General features: G+C 39.0%; 1 protein-coding gene across 1 annotated transcript; it reads left to right on the forward strand.

Moving 5' to 3' along the window:
• The first annotated feature begins 1,122 nt into the window (after nt 1-1,122).
• On the forward strand, nt 1,123-24,794 carry LOC128372128 (anoctamin-9-like). The gene is made up of 22 exons (XM_053332631.1): nt 1,123-2,604; nt 11,098-11,220; nt 11,355-11,494; nt 13,034-13,083; nt 13,169-13,227; nt 13,792-13,871; nt 14,964-15,098; nt 15,424-15,517; nt 16,836-16,896; nt 16,981-17,063; nt 18,807-18,911; nt 20,401-20,565; nt 21,474-21,510; nt 21,662-21,773; nt 22,310-22,364; nt 22,468-22,565; nt 22,707-22,903; nt 23,311-23,463; nt 23,986-24,130; nt 24,245-24,367; nt 24,475-24,568; nt 24,678-24,794. Exons 1-22 carry the CDS (start codon nt 1,123-1,125, stop codon nt 24,792-24,794), a joined length of 3,708 nt encoding a protein of 1,235 aa, XP_053188606.1.
• Nucleotides 24,795-26,163: the final 1,369 nt, after the last annotated feature.

Genomic DNA, 26,163 nt, shown 5'->3' on the forward strand with positions numbered 1-26,163 from the left:
AATAGTGACTCAATTCTCTTCAAGTGTCCCAATAAACCATGACAGTGAGACAGCATGTACAATAGACCTATTTCACAGCAGGCACTTTAATCTGTCATACCAGGAAAAGAACAGGTGTAATTAATGACGTGTCATGACTGCAGTCCATTCATGTGTGCAGGTATCATTTTGTGCATGCTGACTTTCTGGGACAATTAAATGGGACAGAGCTATTGTTGATGTTATTAGTTACACCTGTACTTTTCCTGCTGTGACAAGTCAAAATGTCTTGTGAAAAATCCCTCTACCAGGACTCAAACTGCAGCAGCTAGCAATCATTATTTTTTGTTTACAGCAATGCTTTTTCTTCTGTGACATGTCAAAATGTCTTTTGTGGCTAAACATTTTGACTCTCACTAAAATGTCTGTACTATCACTTAAATACTGCCCAAGCACCATATGTCTATTGAGGAGCACCCAGATTCATAAGCCTGTAACCATATGCTACCTGGTCACGGTAGCAGTTGTAGTAAATTAAGTGAAAGGAAAAACACAACACTTTTAACTTGTTATACATTTGTCCTTTGCTGATAGTTTACAGTATCCATGAGACACTTTGACTTTGTTTACAGTCTAAGCACTTTGATGTTAGGGTGAAAATATATGAAGGGTTGTTAAGGACAGTGAAATGTTCAGATGTGACCAGATATGTTGAGCCAACAGGCTCATACTCACACAACTCTGCAGTTAAACAATGAAACTTTTACTATGTGGATAGAGTTATGGCTAGATAACAATTGAATATCATGTGTTTATCTTCATGCTTGATTCTGATGATCTTTCTCAGTTTTTTTAGGGTTTAAATCCAGTTAAGTTCTTTGTCAACCTACAGTAATCTTCTCCTACTCTTTCCAGGTTCTTGATTTAGCTCGTCTTCTCAATCGTGTTACAATGTGTGACCAGGAACATGCCAGTGAGCTCAGCAAGACTCTAAAAGCTGATACTGATGATGTCGACGACCTCTCAGCCAGTGATGAATCTGACCCTGAATATCAACCCTGCAATGCATCCTTTGATTCTGAGCTGGGTATAGAAGAAGATGATGATGATGACGATGATTATGATTATGATGATGATGATGCTATGGAGGTGAGTGGCTCAGGAGAGCCGTGGCTGGGGATTGATGTAGAGGACATCACACCTACACAGCCAACCTTCTACCCTATGCGCACTCCTGGACCGCAGCTCTTGGGTGGGGTCAATTACTCTATCCTCGACCTCTTCCACCTTTTCATCTCTAAAACCATGTTGCAGGGGATTGTTCGCAACTCCAACAAATATGGAGAGAAAAGGCATCGTCAAGCGTGGCAGGCGATTAGCCTGGAGGATATGTACTCCTACATAGCTATTGTAATATATATGGGCCTGGTGGAGGTCAAAAACATCCGGGACTACTGGAAGAAGTCGGACCTTTATAATTTTCCATTCCCTGCCTCAGTCATCTCCGGCCGGAAATTCGTTGCCATCTCCCGCAGCCTTCATCTCAGCTCCCCTGATGATGATGAGGCCAATGACAAGAGAAAGGGCACAGATGATTATGACCGGCTGTGCAAAGTGAAGCCCATGTACAGTCAAATCAGGGAGATGTGCAGGGCCTACTTCCATCCTAGGCAGCACATCTCCATCAAAGAGAGAATGGTGAAGGCCCGCATAAACCTTCGCCAGTACATGAAGGACAAGCCCACAAAATGTGGTTACAAACTTTTTGTGCTGGCTGACTCCTCTACAGGCTACATCTGGGATTTTTTCATTTATGAGGGCAAAGGAGCACCAATCGTCAAGAGACTGAGTTATGATACAGTAATGAATCTTGTTGACGTGCCAGTGCTAGGACGGGGCTATAAACTGTACATAGATGACTTCTACACCAGCCCTGCCCTATTCCTGGACCTACTGGACAAGAAAGTCTGGGCCTGTGGGACAATCCGGGAGCAGCGGATTGGTTTCCCCAGAGACCGTCCAGGTGGGCTGGACAGCAAGTCTCCCCGGGGCACCATCCGCTGGATCAGAGAGGGTCCACTGGTCTTCGTGCAGTGGAGAGACACGAGGGATGTCAGCATCTGCTCCACCATCCACCCAGCACACAGTGACAATACGGTGCAGAGAAAGGTAAAGGCAGATGGGCACTGGGTAGAGCAGGCGATCCCTGCCCCACCAGGGGTGTCTGATTATAACAAACATATGGGTGGGATTGACCTCTCAGATGCCATGATTGGCTATTACAACGCGCTACACAAAACCAGGAAGTGGTACAGAACATTTTTCTACCATTTCGTGGACATCGGCATTATGAATGCCTTCATTCTGCACCAGGAGCTGGCCAAGGAGAAGCAGCAGTTCCCTCTCACACAGAAGGAGTTCCGCGAAGCCTTGATGCTGGAGTTAAAGGCAGCTGGCTCCCCCTCCACAGCCCCCCGACAAGCACCCCCCCGTGCTCCCTCTGGTGCACATCACAAGCTGCGGCACTTCACCGCGGATGGCAGTGCAGGGAGACGGCGGTGTGTGCACTGCAGCATGAAGACCACAGTGGAGTGCACATCATGCAGTGTAGCGCTCTGCTTCACGGTCTCCAGGGACTGCTACAATGAGTGGCACAATATAAATTGTAAATAGTTTTAGAGTGAGCCATGTTCTGTGTTGGTTGTGTTGAGTTTTGTTCTGTTCAATTGTTCTTAGTCATGTTTTATTCAATTTTGCCTTTTGGAGTCTCCTAAAGGGACCTAAGGAAAACGCATGGACATTCATTTTTTGGTCTCTTGACTCCAAATTTGGACTACATGAAGCCAAGACCTGTGGCTGTGGCCTCATCGTGTCTATATCCTGCTGAGAGGTCCCTGAATGTCTGTACACATGTCATTGTATAGGCAAACCTATGGGCGAGTAAACAACCCCATCATTGTAACCTCTGCCACTCTTCGTCAGTAAGTCACAGAATCACACAGACACTTTTACAAGAAGAGAGAGTGTTTCCTTTCCAATGATACCAGACACATCTGTGCTGCTCACAACTTGGGCATGTCATTTAGGCAAAAAAACTAAAAATAGGGGTGTGTATTAAGAGGTTAATGGGAACAGAATATTAAAAACACCTCCAGAAACTTCAAACCAGATCGAACCAAATGTTTTCAGCAGCATTCAGGCCGCATTAGAGTAGATGGTAAATTAGTGGATTTATAATGGTGGATATCAGTCTTTTATCAGTGTTAATAAATGTACTAAGGGCACTAAAGCAAACATTATTTTTTCCTCCATAGACTATGTTGTCAGGTGAATGAAAAATGATGTGATATTTGGTCAGAGTGGGACATAGGGAACATGTTATCAAGAATGATAAGCAGACATAGGTTGATCCAACTGAACAAAGTCAGCCTGGTTAAGTGGCCAGTTTTATCTAGTGTTTAACCGTCACTGTTTGCATACTTCCAGGCTGTAAATGCTCATGCTATTCAGATGCTATGCTCTATCTGTTTGCATAGAGAGTTTTGCATGGTGGCTGTAGACGATGGAGAGGTCAGTACAAATTATACTGAAAAAACTGTGAAGTTGCCTCATTTTGTTCTGTCTGTAAGCCAACAATGAGAAAATGAAGTTGAGGTTTTGTGGTTCATTCTTATCAGATGAGGGAAAAATACCTGCTGCTGGGTGTCATGGTTACACATCAAGATATAGAATAACTAAAACAATGTGTAAAAAGTGTTCAGCCCAGTTTCTCATAAAGGTATGTGTTGTGTCTATTTCAAGGTGATGAAAAAGTGAGGTTTTAAATTGTGCTTTAGGTATTTATTGTGTTTAATTACCTATGTGCTGGATAAAGATCATTTTTTGTCTGAAATTGTGGCATTTATACATTCTTGCCTCCAATTCAGCCCTATGTGAGGAATTTACCTGTAAAATCAGTTAATGATGTCGTTAATGATGATGTGGATCTACAATATGGGCATTATTGGCAAGTGCCCAGGGGCCCTTCATCAGGAAGGGGCCCTCAATGATGGGAGAAATGTTTTTCTTTTTTTGTTGTTGTTTTCTTTTTAATAAATACACTCTCTTGATGTTGATAGTTATTGTCTCTTTTGTGCGAACAAAATCAAGTCTCATGATTGACTGTTTCATTTCTTAGTTTGAGGTCTGGGCAAGTGATGATTGGTCAGCATGTCACAATGCACTGTGGGAAGTATGTATGAACTAGTGGGCAGGAAAACTGATCACTTGCAGAAAATGGACAGCACGGCTGAAACCAAAGGCCCAGGGGTGAAACCAAAAGAAAGAACAATAAAAAGAGAAGTCCAGTGAATAAAGTACTCTATACTCTCTTTGATTGCCATCAGTGTGAGTTTTAAATACACAAAAGGCCATGGTCACCTGACAGTGATGTGTCAATCCCACTTAATACTTTACAGGTGTGCATATAGGTGGAAATAAAAGAATATATAAAGAAAAATAACAATCCATGTACATAAATGTAAAATGGTAGTACTATAACCCGTATTTGATTTTTTCTTTAAAAATATTTGAGAAGTAGACAGATAGTTGTAAGTATTCAGCTAAAAGGTTCTAATAGTTATTAACTGGGAAAAAAACTAAACAAATAGGTAACTGGATTTAGGAAGGAAATGCATAAAAATAAACAACATTTCGGGGAATGTATCATCTCTTTTGTCCATTTTGATGCATATTTATTTCAGAAATTGGTCATTCTGTTTCCTAAGAATGACATAAATAAATTAAATTTTTGTGGTTTAATTTGGAGAAACATTATTTATTTAGGTGTTCTTTTTGTTTTTTCTCTCTTTCTTCCTTATTGATAAAATAGCATTGATATGAAGGCCTGTGAATGTATAGTTATTGAGTGTTTAGTCTTGCAGTCATCTGAAAACTGAGACTAAGAGAAAATCTTCATCCAGCACTACATACCACATCTCTCACAGAGTTTTGCTCTATCACTCATCTTTCCCGCGGTGCTTGAATGCGTCTTTGCCGTTCAGTCTATAAGATGTGACGTCAGAAGGTCTGGCCAGGTGCGTGCACACCTGTACCTCCCTGCACGCGCTCACACTCACCTGCTGTTGTTAGCTGGGGCTCAGAAATGCGGAAACGACGTCCTATGCATAGTTATAGAGAGAGAAATGTGTTGTGAGGAGCGACTGGGTCATTTTCTGAGTGATGCAGTCATGAGGACGGACAGCTGGAGGGACGTACATGGGGTTTTCTGGTGGATGTAGTTAGTTGTCGAACTTCAACAACAGCAACACCGGGACAACTTCCAACATGTATTACAAGACAGTAGAGGTAAGAAGTGTTGTAGGCTATCTCCTCTGCAGTGAACCGTGCTGTTTACTGTCTCATGTCAACTAATGTTTCAGTTTCAAACTACTTTTCTGGAATATTCCCAGTTTAAACTAACTACACTATGTGGTTACTAGTTACTGTGTAGATGGTATAATACAAACCAAGGTTATTATAGTTTTGAAATTTTCTTTAGTTTTTATTTTTATTTAGTTTTTCAGTTTGCTTTTTTATTTCAGTTTTTATTTTGAGGAATTGACTAATTTCAGTTTAGTTTTTATTTAGTTTTAGTCTTAGTTTTAGTTTTTCAGGTATTAAGAGAACGCCTTGACTTGTAGAAGCTGAAAAGGATGAAAGAATGAGTGACATCAAATATATATAATATAATATTTAATTCTTTACCCACGGCTGCTGCAGGACAGACGGTAATCAAGAGAGAAAACAAAACAACAACTAAAACAAAGCTGAATTTATCTGCAATTCAGTTTAGTTTGAGTTAGTTTTACATTGTTCATTTTAGTTTTTATATAGTTTTCGTTTTTGTTTTAATTGTAGTTTTTATTTTAATTTCAGTTAACTAAATTATTGTTTCATTGCTAGTTATAGTTTTAGTCTTAGTTTTCGTTAACTATAATAACCCTGATACAAACACACATTTAAAGCATATTTATATACTGCTGTGTGGTTTAAGGTTTTACATACAAAACACTTGATCAGTGACAAAGTATTTTTATTACATTATATACATTGTTTTAAATTGAAATAGTGTTTTCTTGTGAACACTATTGATCCAGATAAATAACAGGAGAACTGTTCTACCGCCAAAAACAACCTTTCTTCAAAGTACATTTAGCTGATAATACAGCAGGATTTGAATCATATTAAAGTTAGGCCTATATAATGGAGTGTTTTGAAACTGCATTGTTATTTTGACTGAGATAAGGACTATAATACTTGTTCATTATGAAAGGCTGCAAGTTCATGGTTGTATTTGTTATGTGTAAAAACTGTTCCCGGCAGAATATTTAGTCTCATTAAAAGAGAAAAACAACATGCAAATAAATAACCATCATGAGTCAGTTCAGTGAACAGACAGGTTTAGAAAATGATAAAAGTACATTATCAAATAGGTTGCATATTCATCACATTGTAAGTAATAAATAAACAAGTAATACATGAATAACAACCAGCAAATGTAGAGTAACTAAAAGTTGTTCCTTTCTTTTGTGTGATTGTTTCCCCAAAGAACAAAACTCTATTAATTCATATTCAGCAAGTATCCAAGTCACAATAACAGACAAACCAAAACACAAATACTGTATATAAATGTCATTCAAGAATCACACTAAGTGAAAATATACAGACATGTATAAAGTACTAGAGATCCAGACTTGAGTAGAAGTACAAGTACTCTATCAAAAAAGTGACTTGAATAGAAGTAGAAGTGCTCTTTAAGCACCGTACTTAAGTGGAAGTGTTAAACATGTATTAAACATGTTTTGTACTTAAGTATTGCAAGTAGTTTATTTTTAAAATTACTACTCAAGTACTGAAAGTAAAAGTAAAAGTATTGTGTAATATAGTTATTAAAGAAATCAGTCAAAAAGTTTGAAAATCATATTGTTTATATTATTCCAAATGTTTGGCTGTAACAGCAGTACAACGGAATGTACAAGAGCACCTTAAAACATTGAGCTTAACTCTTTTGAACAAAGCATCTCACATCACTTCAAACATTACACATTTTCTTTTCATCTTCAACTTGTTAAAAAAATCTCAAAGGCCAGTAGGCCACATACAAATACAAATGTCATATGTTAAAAAAAGAAGTGATTAGAACACCTGAAAACACTGGGCTTAACTCTTTGTGAACAAACAGATTTGCACACATCATGTAGATCTTGTTCGCGCCACAGTTAAATTAGATGCAACTGTTGTTATAGCAACCATAAACTCTGAACCGGGCGGTAGACTAACGAGTAACGATAGTAACGATGCGGCACATAAAAAATGTATCGGAGTAAAAGTACTAAACTCATCGAAAATATGTACTGAAGTAAAAGTGGAAGTAGTAAGTGGAAGTAGTAAAATAATACTACAGTAGAGTACAGATACAGCATTTTAGTACTTAAGTAGAGTAGTGAAGTAGGAAAATGGATGCATGACGTTTCTCACTTTCCATCTGGGATAAACAAAACCTAACTATGCTAACCCATGTTCCTTCCTAGCAGTCATCACCAAATTGTCTTTTCTTACAGCAGTCTAATGCATATGAATGATGAATTACCTGCCAGACTCACCGCTTCATACCAGTACAACGTCACTCTAAAGACAACTCAATATCTCCACATTACATCAATACCAAATAAGCCATCTTATATTTACAAGTTTCAATGTAATGTCAATGGGATGAGTTGCATTTATATAGCACTTTACTTTACGCTCATTCAACCCATTCACACACACAGTCATACACTGATGGCAGAAGATTCCATGCAAGGTGCCCACATGCTCATCGGGAGGTGTTTCTAATCATTCACACACACACACACACACACACACACACACACACACACACACACACACTCATAGCACAGCCCTCAGGACCAGGTTGAGGTTCAGTATCTTGTCCAAGCACACTTCCACATATGGAACGGAGGTTAGTTTAATTGTTGATTCATCTGCTGATTAAGTTCTTGATTAATCTTAATTGATGAATCATTTAGTCTATAGATTGTCAGAAAATAGTGAGGATTGTCTAAAGTTACGTTCTCAAATGTCTTGTCAAATTTTGTGTGTCCAAATCCCAAAGATCTTTATTTTAATTTGATTTTGAATGGAAAAAATCACATATTTTGTTTCAAATGCAAAATAAGAATCCATTAGAAATGAAATGCATTCTTTGCAAGTGTATTATGACACATTCTTTCACACCTACAATCTGCATTACTTAATAAACCAGCATGCAGTTATGCAGTCTAGCTTTGGTCGCCCTCCCCAACTGACATTTTGCAACCTGCAGGTCCCAACCTGCCTGCCAGTGAAACCACCGTCATGGCTCAGCTTTTCATTTTGTTTTGCCCTCTTTCTCACCTACTGTTGTATTCACACCAGCCGTCAATACCATAAAAGATTTTATAATTGTTTTTTAACCCCGTCATGTCTTTTACAGTCCAATATAAACTGAGCTGATACTATTCTGGGAGAGCGGTATACTCCATTCACATAGTGAAACCTTTAGCTTTGGGTGTGACCCCGACTGCTCCAGGTAAACAGGTAACAGGTTTCACACCTGACCTACTGGTGAAAGAATTGATCAATGGGTCTTCACGCCTGTCAATTATTTGCACTGCCTGGTTCAATCACACATCAAAGGCATTTACACAGTGAGAGTTGAGAGTTTTCCTCTCAGGAAGGAGAAGGATTATATGTTTTTGTGGGAAAACCAAATCAGACACAATTTAGAGTATTTTTACTGTATATGTCTTAAAACATGTCTGGAGGGAATCTTTAAGCAGCTTTCTAGATAAACTTTCAGTATGTGCCTTTGATCTGACACAATTAATCAGTTAATGATTCACAGAAACTGTATCTGCATCAATTTTGATGATGAATTAATTGAATGTAACAAAATTTAAGTATGCCTGTGTGTATTGTTTTATCTCTAACCTGTGTGTGTGTGTGTGTGTGTGTGTGTGTGTGTGTGTGTGTGTGTGTGTGTGTCTGTGTCTGTGTGTCTGTGTGTGTGTGTGTGTGTGTGTGTGTTAAAGGAAAACATTGAGCTGGGGGAGAGAGGAAAGGATGGCTACCTCACACAGCCTCTACTTCATCCCATGGTAAGAGTCCTCCTGTCTCACCACCCCTCCCATCTGTTCTTTTCCTACATCAACAAGATAACTGTAGGTTCTGCATGACTTCATCAGTCAACTCTGTGTCAAATCATGCAAAAAGGGGAATATCTGCACATGGCTATGAAAGGATTCTGTGATGGAAAATGTGAGGCCGGTCGCTATCAGACGTGTGCTTCAGAGATAAACAGGCTGTCTCAAAATGTCCTTCTATGGCCTCCCTGCTGTCTCATTTGCACAAAAAAGATGTAGAAGATGTATCGGAGGTATGACCTCACCAACATTAAGTTCTGTCCTCTCATGGTGTTGTCAGGTTTGCTCAGTTTAGGAACTCCGGCATATTTTAACAAGTCTTTTCTGAATAAAACCCAAAAGCTCCCAAAGTCTGTAAGTGACTGAAACACTTGCTCTGAGTTTTACTCAGCACAGGTGTAAACCTGCTTCATCAGTCAGAACCCAGTTGACTCATCGCATGAATGAGTGACTAAGTGAATAGCTCGTAAGCCTCCCTGATACAACATGTAGGGTAAATAAGATAAGCTTTGTAGTGGGTCCAAGAATATTTTTATCTCAGGTTTTTCCAGCATTCGGTCTGTGTTAAACTAGGCTGGTTGACTACTGAGGTTTACTGTTCAGTTATGTGTCAAATATCATAGATCTAACAGCGAAACAGGCTGTTGAAGCTAATTGTCATCAGTTGCAAAACCGTTTTACATAAACTCTTATGCAATTTCACACTTGAAGACCGGTTTACCAGTTTCATCATAAGGAGTACTACTCACTATTAAAACAGCCCTCATGATGTCATCTTGGATTAGACATGGAATTTGAAATATGTGAACATTTACCAGGCCAGGGACATTAAATGATATCTAGTTGCAATATTGGAAGTGTAGGATCTAGGATCTAGGATCTCTTTTTGAAGGTTACTCATTCTCTTTTTAATCTGTTTCATGAAAGGACAAAACTATATCTATGGAGAGCACCTTTTAACCAAGTTTCCATTAGAGCCCGTCGATATATTGGTCAGCCAATGTTATCGGCCAATATTGACCTATCACAGATATATGTATTGGTGAACATGCTGTCCAATATTCACTAGACTGCGGTTGTAATGGCCTCCAGTCGTCTGGGAGGGGTCTCCAGCATATTTTGAAACCTGGCTGCGGGAAATTGTTCCCATTCAGCCACAACAGGATTAGTGAGGTGGAGCTCTGATGTTGGGTGATAAGGCATGGCTTCTTGTTAGCATTCCATAGTTCATCCCACAGTTGTTGGATGAGTTGGGGTCAGGGCTCTGTTCAGGCTTGTCAACTTTTCCCACACCAAACTGGGAGAAAACATTTCTTGATGAGGCTGAGAAGGGTCTTCCCGAAACTTTGAAAAATGTAATTGCATGCCGTAGCATTGAGATTTACTTGTTCAGTAGATAGGGTCCATATCCTTGTGTATATGTAAATATATGTACACACAGCGTATTACAATGTGACCATTACATCCAAATTAAAAAAAGAGGTTCACCAGCTCCTTTCTGATGATAACAACACAAACAAAACATAGTTTCACAAAGCTGGGATTGATTATAGAACTACTGTAGCATCACTCTATTGGATTGTTTCTTTCATACAGAGGTAGGAAAGCGATCCCTCCTTTTTTTGCTCCTCTTGAGGTTTCTTCTATATTTTCCCCATTAAAAGGTGTTTTTAATGGGTTTTTCATATTTAAATTGAGGGTCTAATGGTAGGAAATGTTGTACTGGTGTCCAGATTGTAATTCTATTTCAGATATTGGGTTATTACATCCTGTGTTACACCACATACCTTAGTTACCCAAGACTGTAGTCTAGGTTTGACCTAGACTGTGAGTCTGCATTGTTCTGAAAGATCAAAGTCTCCATTCTCACTGGATGTATCTTGTCTTTAAACAGGCCACCCAAAGGACATTTGACTATGTACTGGTGGCTGACAAAGTCGACGATGACGACGACCAGAAGGCTCAGAAGCAGAAAGCCTTCATCCATCTCCTAGAAAAGAAAAATATCAAAGTCACTGTGAGTCTCATTTCTTCACTTTTCCAAACCATCTACAAAACACTGTCCCCTGAACTGAGATGTAATGCTGTGTGCATGAGGGTATGAATAAGAGTGTTCTTGTCCTACTGACACTTGTCTTGTTTGTTCGCTAGAAAATCGACAATGATGACAAGCTGTTTTTCGGCCTACGTGCACCCAGGGAAATATTTGAAGACTACATGTATCTGCTCAAAGTCTCTGATTCCTGTAACTGGTCTGGAGATGTAAAGGGTAAAGTCCCTCAAGCTACAAGGTGCCCCAAACACACAAATACACACATATTTACACAACTGTCACCACTACACACAATGGTGGAAAGGTGGTTCCAGAAAATGCTGGTCTGACAATTGGCATGCTGTTTCAAACAAAAGCTGCAGTTTCATATTAAGTGATTGTTTTATCTGTGATACTGATACACTGAAGTTACTGTAAGATTTTATCATTTAAAAGATTGTTTTTAATAATAATATATGTACTTTGACACTGTGACAGAAGGGAAAGATCCTGGGTAATTTAACAACAGTACAGGTTTGTGTAATTGCTCTTGGCTATGAATGCCTCCAACTTATTTCCTCTCAAATGATTTCTTACACTTAAAAGAGCAGTTTGATCTAAAATATCCTCAGATGAGAAGACTCCACTCTTACTTCTTAACCAAAGATTTTAGCCTTTAAATAGTCAAATTGCATTCCTGTTCCTGTTTTATAGGCACAAAATATGGGAGGGGATAGAAATTAAAGAAAAGATACATCCTCAGCTCATAATATATCGTTACAGACGGCACACTATGGCAAAGGAAACTAAGTCTGAAATTTAATGTTTGGGGGCAGCCTGTCATAGCTTGTCTGTCTATAAAGGTGTTTCAGACATATTTTAGTCATCCATCATGTGCATCAGGCAGAGCAAATGCTGTATAGCCCCTATTTTGATCATTACAGCCGTCTACACAGGCCCCATAACAGCTCAACAGTCTTTACTGTTTTCTTTAGTTTTACATGTGTAACTACAGAAATTGTGTGTTTGACTCAGAGAGCCATGTGATCTAAACTCAAACTGTGCATGAAGTCACTGATGGATGACTGAAACTGCTGCTTCACTATTGGCTTCACTATTGGCTGTGTTGCAACAGAATTTGAAGTTCAGTGGTTGGACGTTTCTTACAGCAATGATCAAGGACATAATTGTATTATTGACAAACACAGTTTCTCATTGTTGAAACTGACTATTCATGTCTGGCCAAGAGCTGGAAGTGCACCTTAGTCAATACAAGTCAAGTAAATTTTAACGATATTGCGCCAAATCACAACAGAAGTCATTTCAAGGCATTTTTCACATAGAGCAGGTCTAGACTGTACTCTTTAATTTACAGGGACCCAACATTTCCCCATGAGCAGCATTTGATGACAGCATGAAGAAAAAACTCTCCTTTAATGAGAAGAAACCTTGAGCAGAAACGGGATCTACACTGAACAAAAATATGAACGCAACACTTTTGTTTTTGCTCCCATTTTTCATGAGCTGAACTCAAATACCTAAAACATTTTCTATATACACAAAAGACCTATTTCACTCAAATATTGTTCACAAATCTGTTTAAATCTGTGTTAGTGAGCACTTCTCCTTTGCTGAGATAATCCATCCCACCTCACAGGTGTGGCATATCAAGATGCTAAAACTTTGATCATTATGTGATTTTGTGATCTAATCTGAACCTACTGAGTTTGACCCTTATAATCCAGTCCTGCACATAGACTTTCTTCACTTTGTTTGAACCTTGTATTGTTTCTTTCAGGATCCGAATTGTCGGTTTTATTCTTAAAAATACCTTCATCAACACAGGAGGTGAGTCTGATTAACAAGGAGGTAATCTGTGACAGCAACCATCAGAACTTAACTATAATTACAGTATTGTGTTTTATTTCGTCAGAGAACCTGGATGAGCTGATGATCAAGGGTGTGTTTGACACCACGTACTGCCTCCATGAGGTGAGGAAACCTTTCACTCATCTGATTAAACTACTGCTGCTGTTATTCCATACTGTCATCTTTAAACATCTATAAAAAAAACTATATGATGAACCTGAAGCAGCTTCAGAGTCTGTGTAAATAGATTTGTAGTTGAAATGCAGAATCAGAATTGGGACTTACTTGGTAAAGCTGGATATATAAAGGAACTATGGAACACTGCTACGCTAGTAGCAGTACAAATTTCGTTTCATGTGCAAACATGTAAATGACAAAGAAACTTGAATTGAATTGAATGACTACAAAGCTGTTAATTTTTACTCTGTCGCAGCAGCAGCAGTAGTAGGAAAGACTCTCATTAAACCATCCTCATAGTTTAATATACTGTGATTTAATACTGAGTAGCAAAAGTGTTTTTAATTGTGTTTAAAATAATAATTCATGGAAATTATAATGTTCACTTGCTTTCCTGGTAAAACTTTCTTGATATGACTCTTGTAAAGCACATAAGCATTTAAACTGTGTACAGACATGTAGGCTACAAACCTGATGTCTTTATGTTGATTTTTCCCTCCTGATTTCCAGAAGAAAGACCAGAAAGCACTGTCCAAGAAGTGGGCTCAATGGTCGGCTCTGTTTAAACCTCAGCCATTCAGTGATATCAAGTCAGTCTACCTGTCTGTCCATCTGTCTGTCTGTACATTTGTATGTCTGTTGCTGTTGATGTTAGCATAATAGGTTAAGGAAAACCAGTGGCATTTATTTAGTCAAAAATGAAGGACAGTTCATGTAGTTTGAAAACTATAATTTGAAAATCCATTATCGTAATTATTAAAAAAAACTTGGGATCATGACATGCAGTCTCAGAGCCCAGAGGCCCCACCTCACTGCTGCAAAGTGTCCAAATTTGACACAGCACTCCCGTTGTTCCCTTGCAATGCACCCACCAAGTGTGGAGTCAATCGGGTGAATGGTTCAAGAGATACATGAAGGACATACATACACACAGAGAGAGATTCCATCCTGTAGTAGATAGACGGAGCAATGTTTCCTACCATTCCTCTGATCTGTTGGTGGCAGTAATTCTCCAAGATACGCAGCAATGTGCCAAGAAATAGAACTAAGAAGACTGCAAGGGAACAATGCAAACTCCTTAGAGCACCTTTAAACGTATATACAATTCACAAAGTGAATGATGGCATTAGCCCTGTAAAGTCAATGTTTAGCAGAGGAAGCTTTGGCAGTGGTTACAGCCTTGAGTTGATGCGATAAAGTCGGTATAAGTTCTTCACATCTCAACTCTAATTTCCCCAAACTTACTTTGCAAAGTTGAAGTGCAACAAATTGTGGATTGAGGACTAGACTCTGACTTGGTCTCTCAAAGACACTAATAACATACTTTATTAGTGTCTTTGAGAGGCTAAGTCAGAGTCCAGTGCTGGCATTATGACATTTTTTGCTTCTGTCGGATGGCTGATAGTTGAGACTGTCAGGAAACAAGGAGAGAGAGATTGAGGGATGTGTGACAAGCAATAAAGTTGCCTGTGTAGAACCAAAAACTGAATGTTTCAGTTATATGTGACCAATTCATGATCTCATATGTACTTTTTAGTCACCTTGTCCTGGATTTGTCTGAGATGTTGCTTTGTCTTAATGATATAATTTGTGATCCAAACAATAAAACATGAAAAAGTTAGATGAATGTTTCTTAAACAGACTGGTATGTTTATGTCTCTCTCTGTGTTTGGTCCCTTCAGGTGTTACTTTGGGGAGAAGGTGGCTCTGTACTACATGTGGCTGGGCTGGTACACCAAGATGCTGATACCAGCTGCTGCACTGGGTATTGTAGTGTTCCTGTATGGGCTGGCCTTTTTCAAATCAAATCCTCTCATGTAAGTCTAATGTCTAAGAGATTTGTGTTAAATGGTCTACAACATGCAGCACACTTGTCCCTTTATCATCATTTAGATTTTTAAACAGTAGAATTCCAGATTGTTTTGTAGCACTTGCAGCAAGCCTTTATTTGATGAGCGGACAATTTCTTAAATAAGAATTTAGTAAAAGCCATTGGAAGCCAGTCCTTCCTGTTACACATGTTTATGTATAAAAGCACCAGCTGAATCACTGCCACAGCATGACTCTTATTAAAGACAATGACCTTTTCATTCAATTTTTACTGCAATTCTGTGAGTAATGTCTTTTTCTGTCTGTCCTCAGTAAGGAAGTATGTGAATCCAACATCACGATGTGTCCTCGCTGTGACAAGAGGTGTACAGTGTGGAAGCTGTCAGACACTTGCACTTATGCTAAGGTAAACTGATCTAATCTGTGTCGCTGTAATTTACTCTTTACTTTTCTCTTGCACAAGCTGCTATGAAACTAGTTGTGAATTAAAGGATAAGTTGTGGCTAAATATTCACACCTACCAGCTATTAGGTAAAAAATATAACAATCACTTTATGAGTTTTTATGATTAAGCTTAATATTTGGGATAAACTGTATTTATAGACCCACATAATGATAACTTAAACATAGCCTATCTCTCATTTTATATTAATGTCCTGTATTGTACACTGTACCATTTTGCTTTGTAACTATTTTTACAGTATTTATGTATTTTATCCCTCTTGTTGTCTTCCCATCAACTGTACAACTTGTGTCCTACTGTGTCAAAATTGACCCGGTTTCATTTACTTGATTTTAACTTATTACCACAAATGTTATACACATTGTTTGGAAATTATGGTCAATGGGCATCATTTAAATGAAACTAAACCTCATTTTTTAGTTAATACCTTTTGTCCTCCAAGGTCAAAATTGATACGGGGACAACAGGAGGGTTAAATGATATTGTTTGTTGAGGTGGTGTCCTGTATTGTCAATTGTCCTGTTCAGTGTTGCCTAATCAACACTTGGTGGTAAAACCAAAGATAAAGTTATGTCTGTCCTTCCTCCTAAATCAATATCACTTCACTTCACTAAGGCTAATTGTATAGCATGTTAGCACAAGGGCAGAAATGAGCAGTGGCTATACTACCTGTTTGTTTTAATGGTTAAATGCATGATTTTTTTTAACAATTAGTCAATTATACTGTGTGTGTATAATGGACTTTATTTTTGCAAGTTTTTGAACTAATTTGTTGAACCTTAGCTAAGCCCTGCATACTTTTGCTACATCTGTCAAGCTGAAACAAATTAGGTTAGCAAGTTTACTGTGCTAACAGCAGCAGATGTATCATTTGAATGTCTTACTCATTTTTGAAATACAGGGTCCTTGGTGACAGACAGAGGTAGACATAAACAGATTTCTCAATTCTAGCTGCCAACTGTTGATTGAGCTGAAATAACAGTCACTTCACCATTTTGTCACCTGTAGTTATGGTTGGTGAGCTAAGATTAGACAATGGTTGTTCAGGGGAGAGGCTGAGTGAACAGCTAATTAATTACATTACCACAAACCAACTAACACAAGCCAGCCTTTGCACTTTGTTCCACACAACTGCGTTTTGTTTCTTACAACTGGGATGTAAGAACCTTACTAGCCAGTCTCTGAACTGTCACCTATGGACCAAGCTTTATATGTTAACACTACAGGAGATACATGCAATGATGTATTTTTGTCCACACAGGTCAGCCATCTGTTTGACAATGAGGGAACTGTGTTTTTTGCTATGTTTATGGCAATCTGGGGTAAGTCTGTGATCTGATCTGTTCAATTCTGATCTGATTTCCCTCTGAAGGGCTCTCTTTGATTTGTCTGCTCTGTGTTAACAGCTACTCTGTTCCTGGAGTTGTGGAAGAGAACCAGGGCCAAATATGTTTCCAAGTGGAAGGTGTATGACTGGTGTGAAGAGGAGGTACTGCTTTTCTGTACTGTGTCACGCTTTGACTAAAGAGAAAATATCTGCAAGATACAGGTCCTTCTCAAAAAATTAGCATATTGTGATAAAGTTCATCCTTTTCCATAATGTAATGATAAAAATTAAACTTTCATATATTTTAGCTTCATTACACACAACTGAAGTAGTTCAAGCCTTTTATTGTTTTAATATTGATGATTTTGGGGAAAAAAGTAAAGAAAAACTCAAAATCCCTATCTCAAAAAATTAGCATATCATGAAAAGGTTCTCTAAACGAGCTATTAACCTAATCATCTGAATCAACAAATTAACTCTAAACACCTGCAAAAGATTCCTGAGGCTTTTAAAAACTCCCAGCCTGATTCATTACTCAAAACCGCAATCGTGGGTAAGACTGCCGACCTGACTGCTGTCCAGAAGGCCATCATTGACACCCTCAAGCAAGAGGGTAAGACACAGAAAGAAATTTCTGAACGAATAGGCTGTTCCCAGAGTGCTGTATCAAGGCACCTCAGTGGGAAGTCTGTGGGAAGGAAAAAGTGTGGCAGAAAACGCTGCACAACGAGAAGAGGTGACCGGACCCTGAGGAAGATTGTGGAGAAGGGCCGATTCCAGACCTTGGGGGACCTGCGGAAGCAGTGGACTGAGTCTGGAGTAGAAACATCCAGAGCCACCGTGCACAGGCGTGTACAGGAAATGGGCTACAGGTGCCGCATTCCCCAGGTCAAGCCACTTTTGAACCAGAAACAGCGGCAGAAGCACCTGACCTGGGCTACAGAGAAGCAGCACTGGACTGTTGCTCAGTGGTCCACAGTACTTTTTTCGGATGAAAGCAAATTTTTGCATGTCATTCGGAAATCAAGGTGCCAGAGTCTGGAGGAAGACTGGGGAGAAGGAAATGCCAAAATGCCTGAAGTCCAGTGTCAAGTACCCACAGTCAGCGATGGTCTGGGGTGCCATGTCAGCTGCTGGTGTTGGTCCACTGTGTTTTATCAAGGGCAGGGTCAATGCAGCTAGCTATCAGGAGATTTTGGAGCACTTCATGCTTCCATCTGCTGAAAAGCTTTATGGAGATGAAGATTTCATTTTTCAGCACGACCTGGCACCTGCTCACAGTGCCAAAACCACTGGTAAATGGTTTACTGACCATGGTATTACTGTGCTCAATTGGCCTGCCAACTCTCCTGACCTGAACCCCATAGAGAATCTGTGGGATATTGTGAAGACAAAGTTGAGAGACGCAAGACCCAACACTCTGGATGAGCTTAAGGCCGCTATCGAAGCATCCTGGGCCTCCATAACACCTCAGCAGTGCCACAGGCTGATTGCCTCCATGCCACGCCGCATTGAAGCAGTCATTTCTGCAAAAGGATTCCCGACCAAGTATTGAGTGCATAACTGAACATAATTATTTGAAGGTTGACTTTTTTTTGTATTAAAAACACTTTTCTTTTATTGGTCGGATGAAATATGCTAATTTTTTGAGATAGGGATTTTGAGTTTTTCTTTCCTTTTTTTTCCAAAATCATCAATATTAAAACAATAAAAGGCTTGAACTACTTCAGTTGTGTGTAATGAATCTAAAATATATGAAAGTTTAATTTTTATCATTACATTATGGAAAAGGATGAACTTTATCACAATATGCTAATTTTTTGAGAAGGACCTGTACATGATTTTTACACACAAAATTCCTTGTAGGCTTATAGAACATGATGTATGATTTGTGTGTGTTAACAGGAAGAACTGATTCTGGAAATAATGAATGATCCAGACTGTCAAGCCAAACAGTTCAGACACTCGTACTTCCGCAGCACTTTGGTCCTCATACTGGTTACACTCATGGTAAGGATGTTATACACACACATACACACATACACACACACAAACACACACACACACACACGCACGCACGCACACGCACACTACAGGGCCTTTATATTTATTCCAGTTTATTGCAACTTGAATCTTATTTTCATATACTTTCGGCCATTGTTCCTGCCGTAATATTAACATTGTACTCAGTGGGTTAATGGTTGAGATCAGGAAACACAGTGATATCACTAGAAAGAAGTCTGATGTGGGAAAGAACTGGAGCAGTTTGAAGATTAGATGGGCTTTGAACAACTCCACATTAGTATTCCAAACCATCCGTTTTAAACATGCAGGACAGATGAGCATGGATGTATTAAGAAAACTGGACATCATGTTCTTGAATGGTGCCCCATTCATCCTTCTAGTTCTAGCTTTTTCATGCTCCCATTTGCAACAGAGCATGTTCTCTTGAGTCCCTATCCAGCCAAGCTGTTTGATAGCATGCAAGAGACTTCCAATTGACATCCCATTGACTCCCCGCACACATGAATGAGATACAATAACTTAATCAAAATGCTCTTCAAGAATTACCAAATTTTGTTGGACTTAATTGATCGAATTCCCATAAAACATAAAACATTTCAGAGTGCTTGGTCTTAAAAGTTTATTTACCTATTTCCAGCAGTTTCTTTTGTAATTATTGTGTAAGTGACTCTACAGTGTATGTGCTGATAGCAGTCAATGGTAAATGGACTGCATTTATATAGTGCATTTTTATTCTTTTGGCTACTCAAAGCACTTATCAAATCAAATATCACATTCACCCATTCACACACATTCATACACTGATGCTGCCACGCACGGTGCCAACCTGCTCATCAGAAACAATCTAACATTCACACATAGGTTCAGTACACATCGACATATGGACTGGAGTTCTGTTCTGTCATTGCAGTATTTCTGCTACAAATTATACATCTGGTAGAATGCTTGCAGTTTTGATTAGTCTCTGATATTTCCACATTAAAGCATCTTATCCATTGCCAGTTTTACACATCAAGACTAAACAAAGCTTGGCTTCAACACAAACTGCTTTACAGCTTTTCTTCTGTTCTTTGAAATGGACTCTCTATTCTATTGAAGTGCCAAACAAACTTCACAAAATCAGATGACAGAGCGCTGTGGATGTAATCCATTTCTAATGTGATTGTTGTTTGGAGTTTGTTGGGTGTAGGATGCAGAATTATCTGATAGACTCGGCTTGATTCAAGAGAAGAATGCTTCTCCAGAAATGTATCTTCAAGGGGAGGGATCTGCACTCATCACTGGTGTATTTTAGGAACACTCACAAAGGGCTCACATGTATTCCTGCCAGTTTCACAATCTCAGATTCATGCTGATTCATAACCATGACCGCAAGTTGGAAACACAAAGGCATGAAAAAAAGCTTCAAATTGTGTGGAAAAATATTAAAGTAAAAAGCTGTATCACGTAACATCTTGGTGTGTCTGCGTTCCAGCTGATGCTGATCCTTGGTCTCGCTCATGCCCTGGTGGTGTTTCGAGTGGTGGCGGCACCCTTGTTGTCTGAGGGCAAATCGGAGTTCATCAAAGACCATGCCAACATTGTGGCTATGATACTGGGAGCTATCCTGCACTACTTCACCATTCAGATCATGACCCGGGTAAGCTTTCTTCACTTGTGAACCCACCAAAGAGCCTCAGATCCACAACCTGGACCCTTTTTTACACCCACCCACACCCTCAAGTGTACTTTCCAGGTACACACTGACTAAAAGTGTCACTCTGATTTTTGTCTTGCTCACGTGCACTACAACCTCCAACCTATGACCTGAACTCAGAGAGAAAAAAATGTGATGACAGAAATACACTGTGTTGTATCAACACTGAGCTGAGAACTTACCGTAGGCTAAACTTAACTCAGGCCTTTATGTCACAGGAATGCATAGTGAAAAAAAAGAAAAGAAAACAAGTCTCTGCCTGGTTGCTTGAAGAAACAAATCATCAAGGAAGCAAAACTGGCACCCTGACAGAGCTTTACTGGAGGATTAGTTGTGCCCAAAGTCCTAGAAATGAGGAGTCGCTCCAATATGGCCACAAAAGAATGTAAAGAGTGTGAAGTCACCTGGCCAGAAAATCAATAATAAAGATCTCTGTATTATCAGGTATTCTAGCACTTTCTAGCATTAGTTTACATTCTTGGATAGGGTCAGGTGTTTCAATGAAGAAGAAAGTGGAACTAGTCATGGTATAATGTGCTGTTGGACCATCAGACTCCATAGCTTGTTTGACTTTTACCTCACTGCCTTGTACATAAGCACACAATGCATTTCCCCCGTGTTTTTAAAATTGCATTTGACTGACGGTCTCTTCAGATGGAGTTGTCTTCACAGATTGACCTGAGAAAATAGAAAGAAAGCTGATCAAGCAGCTTAACAAATGTACAGATGTTGGATCTAACTGAGGTCCTGTTCCCAAAAATCTAACGTATATATCTGTTGTGTGTAAAATAATAAATATTCTTCTACATGTCTCTGTCTGTTTGTGGGTGTCTCTCTTTACATTTCTGTAGGTAAACAAATGGGTGTCCTTCAAGCTGTGTCTCTTAGGTAAGAACTATTTTTTTGAAGTATAAAAGAAATAAGTATGAATGTTTTTAACATGTTGTTTCCCCAAATATATACAGCTAAATTGTTAGTCCAAGCTAAAATGTATATTTCCATATGGTGTTGCAAGTCTGTTTGTTTTGTGTGTTTGCAGAGAAGCTAAATTCATTCGCTGCCACAGAAAGAAGCTTTACAATCAAAATGTTCACCTTCCAGTTCTTCACTCTCTTCTCCTCACTCTTCTATGTGGCCTTCTTCCTGGGCAGGTACTGTGTGTCTGCGGAGGGGCAATTATTGATATATATTGGTGAAGACTTTCTAATAGGAACAGTTACATTTATTTTGCCTGCTTGGTTAATATTTAAGTCCTGCAACCTACATACAAATATTTTTCCAGTGAAAATGTGAAGGCACACATTGGTATGTGAACATGCTAGCTTCCGGTTCTACACCATTTCTATCTGGTCTTGGAATTGATCTGTATCTAGATTTGGGCTTCTATTGCATTACCATATATATGTCCTATGGAGTTTACTCTTAAACAAACAAAAGTTAAGTTTACTTTGAGTGTTTACTAGTAGAGTAATATTGAAATATTCTTATAGGTGTTTTCCACCAAACACTGCAGTGTATAAAGTCCAATTGTGTCTCTGATTGAATAATCTACACCCTAAAATGTTGGATGTTCATTAATTGAAAATGGAGTTTGGAGGAAGGTGTATGTTGTAAAAAAGAAAATCTGCTTCTTTTTACTCTCTTTGCGATGTCAAATAGATTTAAAATTCTTGTTGTCTTCGGACAGGATAAATGGCCGTCCAGGAAACTATGTGCGTATAGCTGGGTGGAGACTGGAGGAGGTGAGTAGATTCAGTTACTTTTCAGGTATTCAAGTTTGTTCATTCGGCACTAGTGTCCTCTATTTTTTTGTAATGCTCTTTGTACTGTCTGTGTGTCCTTTAGTGCCATCCTAGTGGTTGTTTGACAGACCTCTTTATCCAGATGGCTATTATCATGATACTAAAACAGACTCTCAACAACATCTTTGAGTTCACTGTACCGTGAGTATGATTTTCTTTCTGTTACATTGTGAGGTAATATTAAACAGTCTAGGGTTCATTTTGATGCATGCAACACAGATGCTTTGTTTTCAGAGTGCTTCCCTGCATGCTGCTTTAAATCGTTTTCTATCTGTTTTTCAGCTGGCTGAAGAACTGTGTCAGGAGAAGTGCTGGAAAGAAGCTGCAGAGGAAGTGTGGTCATTGTTACAGGAAGGCCTGCAGGGATGAGGATGGACTTGTCGAACCATGTGACAATTGCAAACTTAGGGATTGGCTGCGTAATTACCACCTGGCCCCCACTGATGCTTTCAGCCTATTTAATGAGTTCCTGGAGATGGGTAGGTCCCACAGTTAGCCATCTCTCTAACCCCTACCCCGGACAATTATGGTCCAAACCTCATTCTGACTGATATGTAGCATATCTGAAGTGGTTAACAATCTCTATTTTAATCAGCAACTAAATTGTTTTAAATTGATTATATTAAAGCTTTATTTACTTAGATATAGATGTTGCTACTTTTGTCTGTTTTATAGGACTGTTAACTGAGTACATTTAGGCTTAGGACCTTTGGTCATACAAAATGAGCAATTTGATGGTGTCTTTGATGATGTAGTATTATAATTTGGGCACCAAGAAAAGAAAAAACTGAATGCCAAATCTTTTGTAAAAATGTCCCAGATAATAATAGTGTGTAAAAGAGTAAAAGAATTCAGCTTTTATGTTACTACTGTTCCCATCCTCTAGTGGTCCAGTTCAGTTTCACCACCATATTTGTGGCAGCATTCCCTCTGGCCCCCCTGCTGGCTCTCATCAACAACATCTTTGAGATCCGCCTGGACGCCATTAAGATGGTCCGCTTGGAACGTCGGCTGGTTCCCAGGAAAACCAATGACATTGGTGAGCTGTGTGTATGGTTATTTATATAAGTCAGAGTCTTGCCTTGATAAACTGTGTGGGTTGTACACCACAACTTGTGGTGTACATTTGTGTGTAGAGAGACACTAGGCTATTGACTACTGTAAATAACAAAAAATTATTTTTTGGTGCAAATAGCACCACCATGTGGTCATTTATAAACCTGCTGTTTTTAGGATGCTTATTTGCAGAATGGTTAAAATGTTGAAGAAATAAGGACTTCACTACTTGGAGTGCTTTTTACTATTCTTACCACAAATTCTAACCGGTGGGAACTACAATTAGTACTGTACATACAACATTTAGACAGACAAAATGCAGTCAGTGCTCTTCCAATTTCTCTGAAAATGTCATTCTTTTGTCACTTCCTGTTTCCTTTTAAAGATAAGAGACAAGTTTGGTTTTTGTATGTCTACTTAATTGACAGGTTGACAATCAACTCTAGTTTTGTTGTTTGTTGTTCCACCTCCACATACGTCACCTCTACATATGTTCTGTCTGCAGGTGTATGGACAAAGGTTTTGGAGGCCATCGGTGTGTTGGCAGTGATAGCCAACGGCCTGGTCATCGGGGTCTCGTCAGACTTCATTCCACGCCTTGTCTACCGCTACCACTACGGACCCTGTGCTAATGGAATCACAAACACACAGTCAGTGACGTTTCAGCTGTTACAGTACAAATACCCCATTAATACCATATATAAAACACCTCAAGAGGCTGGCATGTGCCATATCCATTATTCAGCTTTTGTTCTTTTGTACAGCTGTATGGAGGGCTACATTAATGACACTCTGTCCATGGCCTACATGTCACATGAAGCAGTTAAGAAGGACTTTGGTTTTGATCAGATGAAGCTCGACAGCAAAATTAACATCACAGAGTGCAGGTAGGAAGAGCAGCTTAGTCTACTCAGTCCAAACATATATAGAAATCACTCATATTTGCATGAAAAGGACAAACTGTACTATAATTGTATGTCTCATGTCTGTGCAGCTATAGAGACTACAGGACCAATGAGGACTACTCTCTGACCGCTCAGTTCTGGTTGGTCTTGGCTGTGCGCTTTGCCTTCGTCATTCTGTTTGAGGTGCATTTTGATCAGATAGATTTGGGTTAGATACTGTTGCACATTTAAATTTATATACCTATTTTAAATAGTTTTTTGGTGTCTCTTTCATGTCCATGTTTTTCTGCAGCACGTTGTGGTGGTGTGTAAGTTTATAGCCGCCTGGTTCGTCCCCAACAATCCCATTCGAGTGAAGAATGATCGGCTGTATGACAAATTGTCACGGCTGAAGGAGGAGCTACGGTAAGTGGATCTGTCTGTCAAAGAGGAAACATTTAACACATCACAATACTGACATCATTATATATTTACCTAAATCCCTGAAAATATACAATAATGCTGTGATAACACTTTCAGGAAAAAGTTAAACAATGAACCCTCACAACCAAACACAAGAAAAATAAATCTAGTGTATGCATTCCAATACAATGAGAAATGCATACACTTGTATATCAGGGAAGCTTAAGAACTGTTAAAGATAAGGGACACTCTTTCAAGGACAACATCATACATATTTTGGATAGGGAGGACAGATGGTTTGAAAGAGGAGTGAAGGAGGTCATCTCCGTCGAGGTAGAGAAACCATCTCCTAACAGTGGAGGAGGTCTACAACGTCATATTTCCTCTACCTACAATGCTTTGCTTTCATCCCTTCCCACGAGATTTAACTTTCATTCACATTAGACATTACTAATTTACATGACTCCAACGACTCTAACAATGGTTGTTAAAACAGTCGGGAGCACTAACCAGCTATGTGGTGTCAATGGTCTTGATAACGATCACACAGAGGTTAAATACCTGGCATTCTCCACCCGTCAGTTAGAACTAAAGAAGCCCCTTGGTTGAGGTGCGAAACATCTTCAGGTATTTACAAACAAGTCCAGTTCCCTTTGAGTCAACATACATTGGATAACCAGGTAAATGGTATTCAGAATCACAGATAATGGCAATGTCCATCAGTTGGTCCAGCACTTTGGCTCAGACCTATGAGTTGGACCTCAACCTGCAATAATGTGGCTTCTTTACAATGACATCACCGTCTTGCAAACCCTTGTTATTTCATAATGGTAGTTGTGTTATACATTGTTTTGTTTTGTTTTTTCATTGCAGGGAAAAGAAACGCAGAAATTCAACAGAAGTCTAACATCGTTGCTCCTGACTTGTCCTCAGATCTGCATCATTACACAAACCTCAACTTATAGACATCTGAAGGGAATGATCGTGCCTTGCTTTTATAATTTATATTTTGTGTTGAGGCTGGACTGATGTCACCTCTGCCCTCAACTGCTGTACAATATTGTTTTGTATGTTTTCAAGTCATGTGAGATTTATCTGGCATAATATTACTTGACTTTTATTTAGTCCTACTGGCATGTCATTTCCAACCGTTACACTACATATACATTGTTGTCCAGTAAGTCCATGTGATCTCCATATGAATGTGATTTTTTAATATATGTTCAAATATAGTGTGTGTATATTTGTTACGTTGATACACATTAACATGGAAGTTTTGCAAACAAATGAGAATTTAGTTTTTATGGTCTGGGACCTGTTTGAAGAAGCAAAATGTATGAGATCTAATCTCAGGCAGAACCTTAAAGGAATTGTTT

The sequence above is a fragment of the Scomber japonicus genome, chromosome 1, assembly GCF_027409825.1.
Source record: "Scomber japonicus isolate fScoJap1 chromosome 1, fScoJap1.pri, whole genome shotgun sequence".
Classification (NCBI taxonomy): Eukaryota; Metazoa; Chordata; class Actinopteri; order Scombriformes; family Scombridae; genus Scomber; species Scomber japonicus.

Bases quoted from the DNA above. Each gene is read 5' to 3' on its own strand.
- LOC128372128 (XM_053332631.1), top strand. From the start codon at position 1,123: ATGGAGGTGAGTGGCTCAGGAGAGCCGTGGCTGGGGATTGATGTAGAG. The intron at 2,605-11,097 runs GTCTCCAGGGAC...GTCTTTAAACAG, and splicing joins GTGTAGCGCTCTGCTTCACG to GCCACCCAAAGGACATTTGA. The intron at 18,912-20,400 runs GTAAGGATGTTA...TCTGCGTTCCAG, and splicing joins TCATACTGGTTACACTCATG to CTGATGCTGATCCTTGGTCT.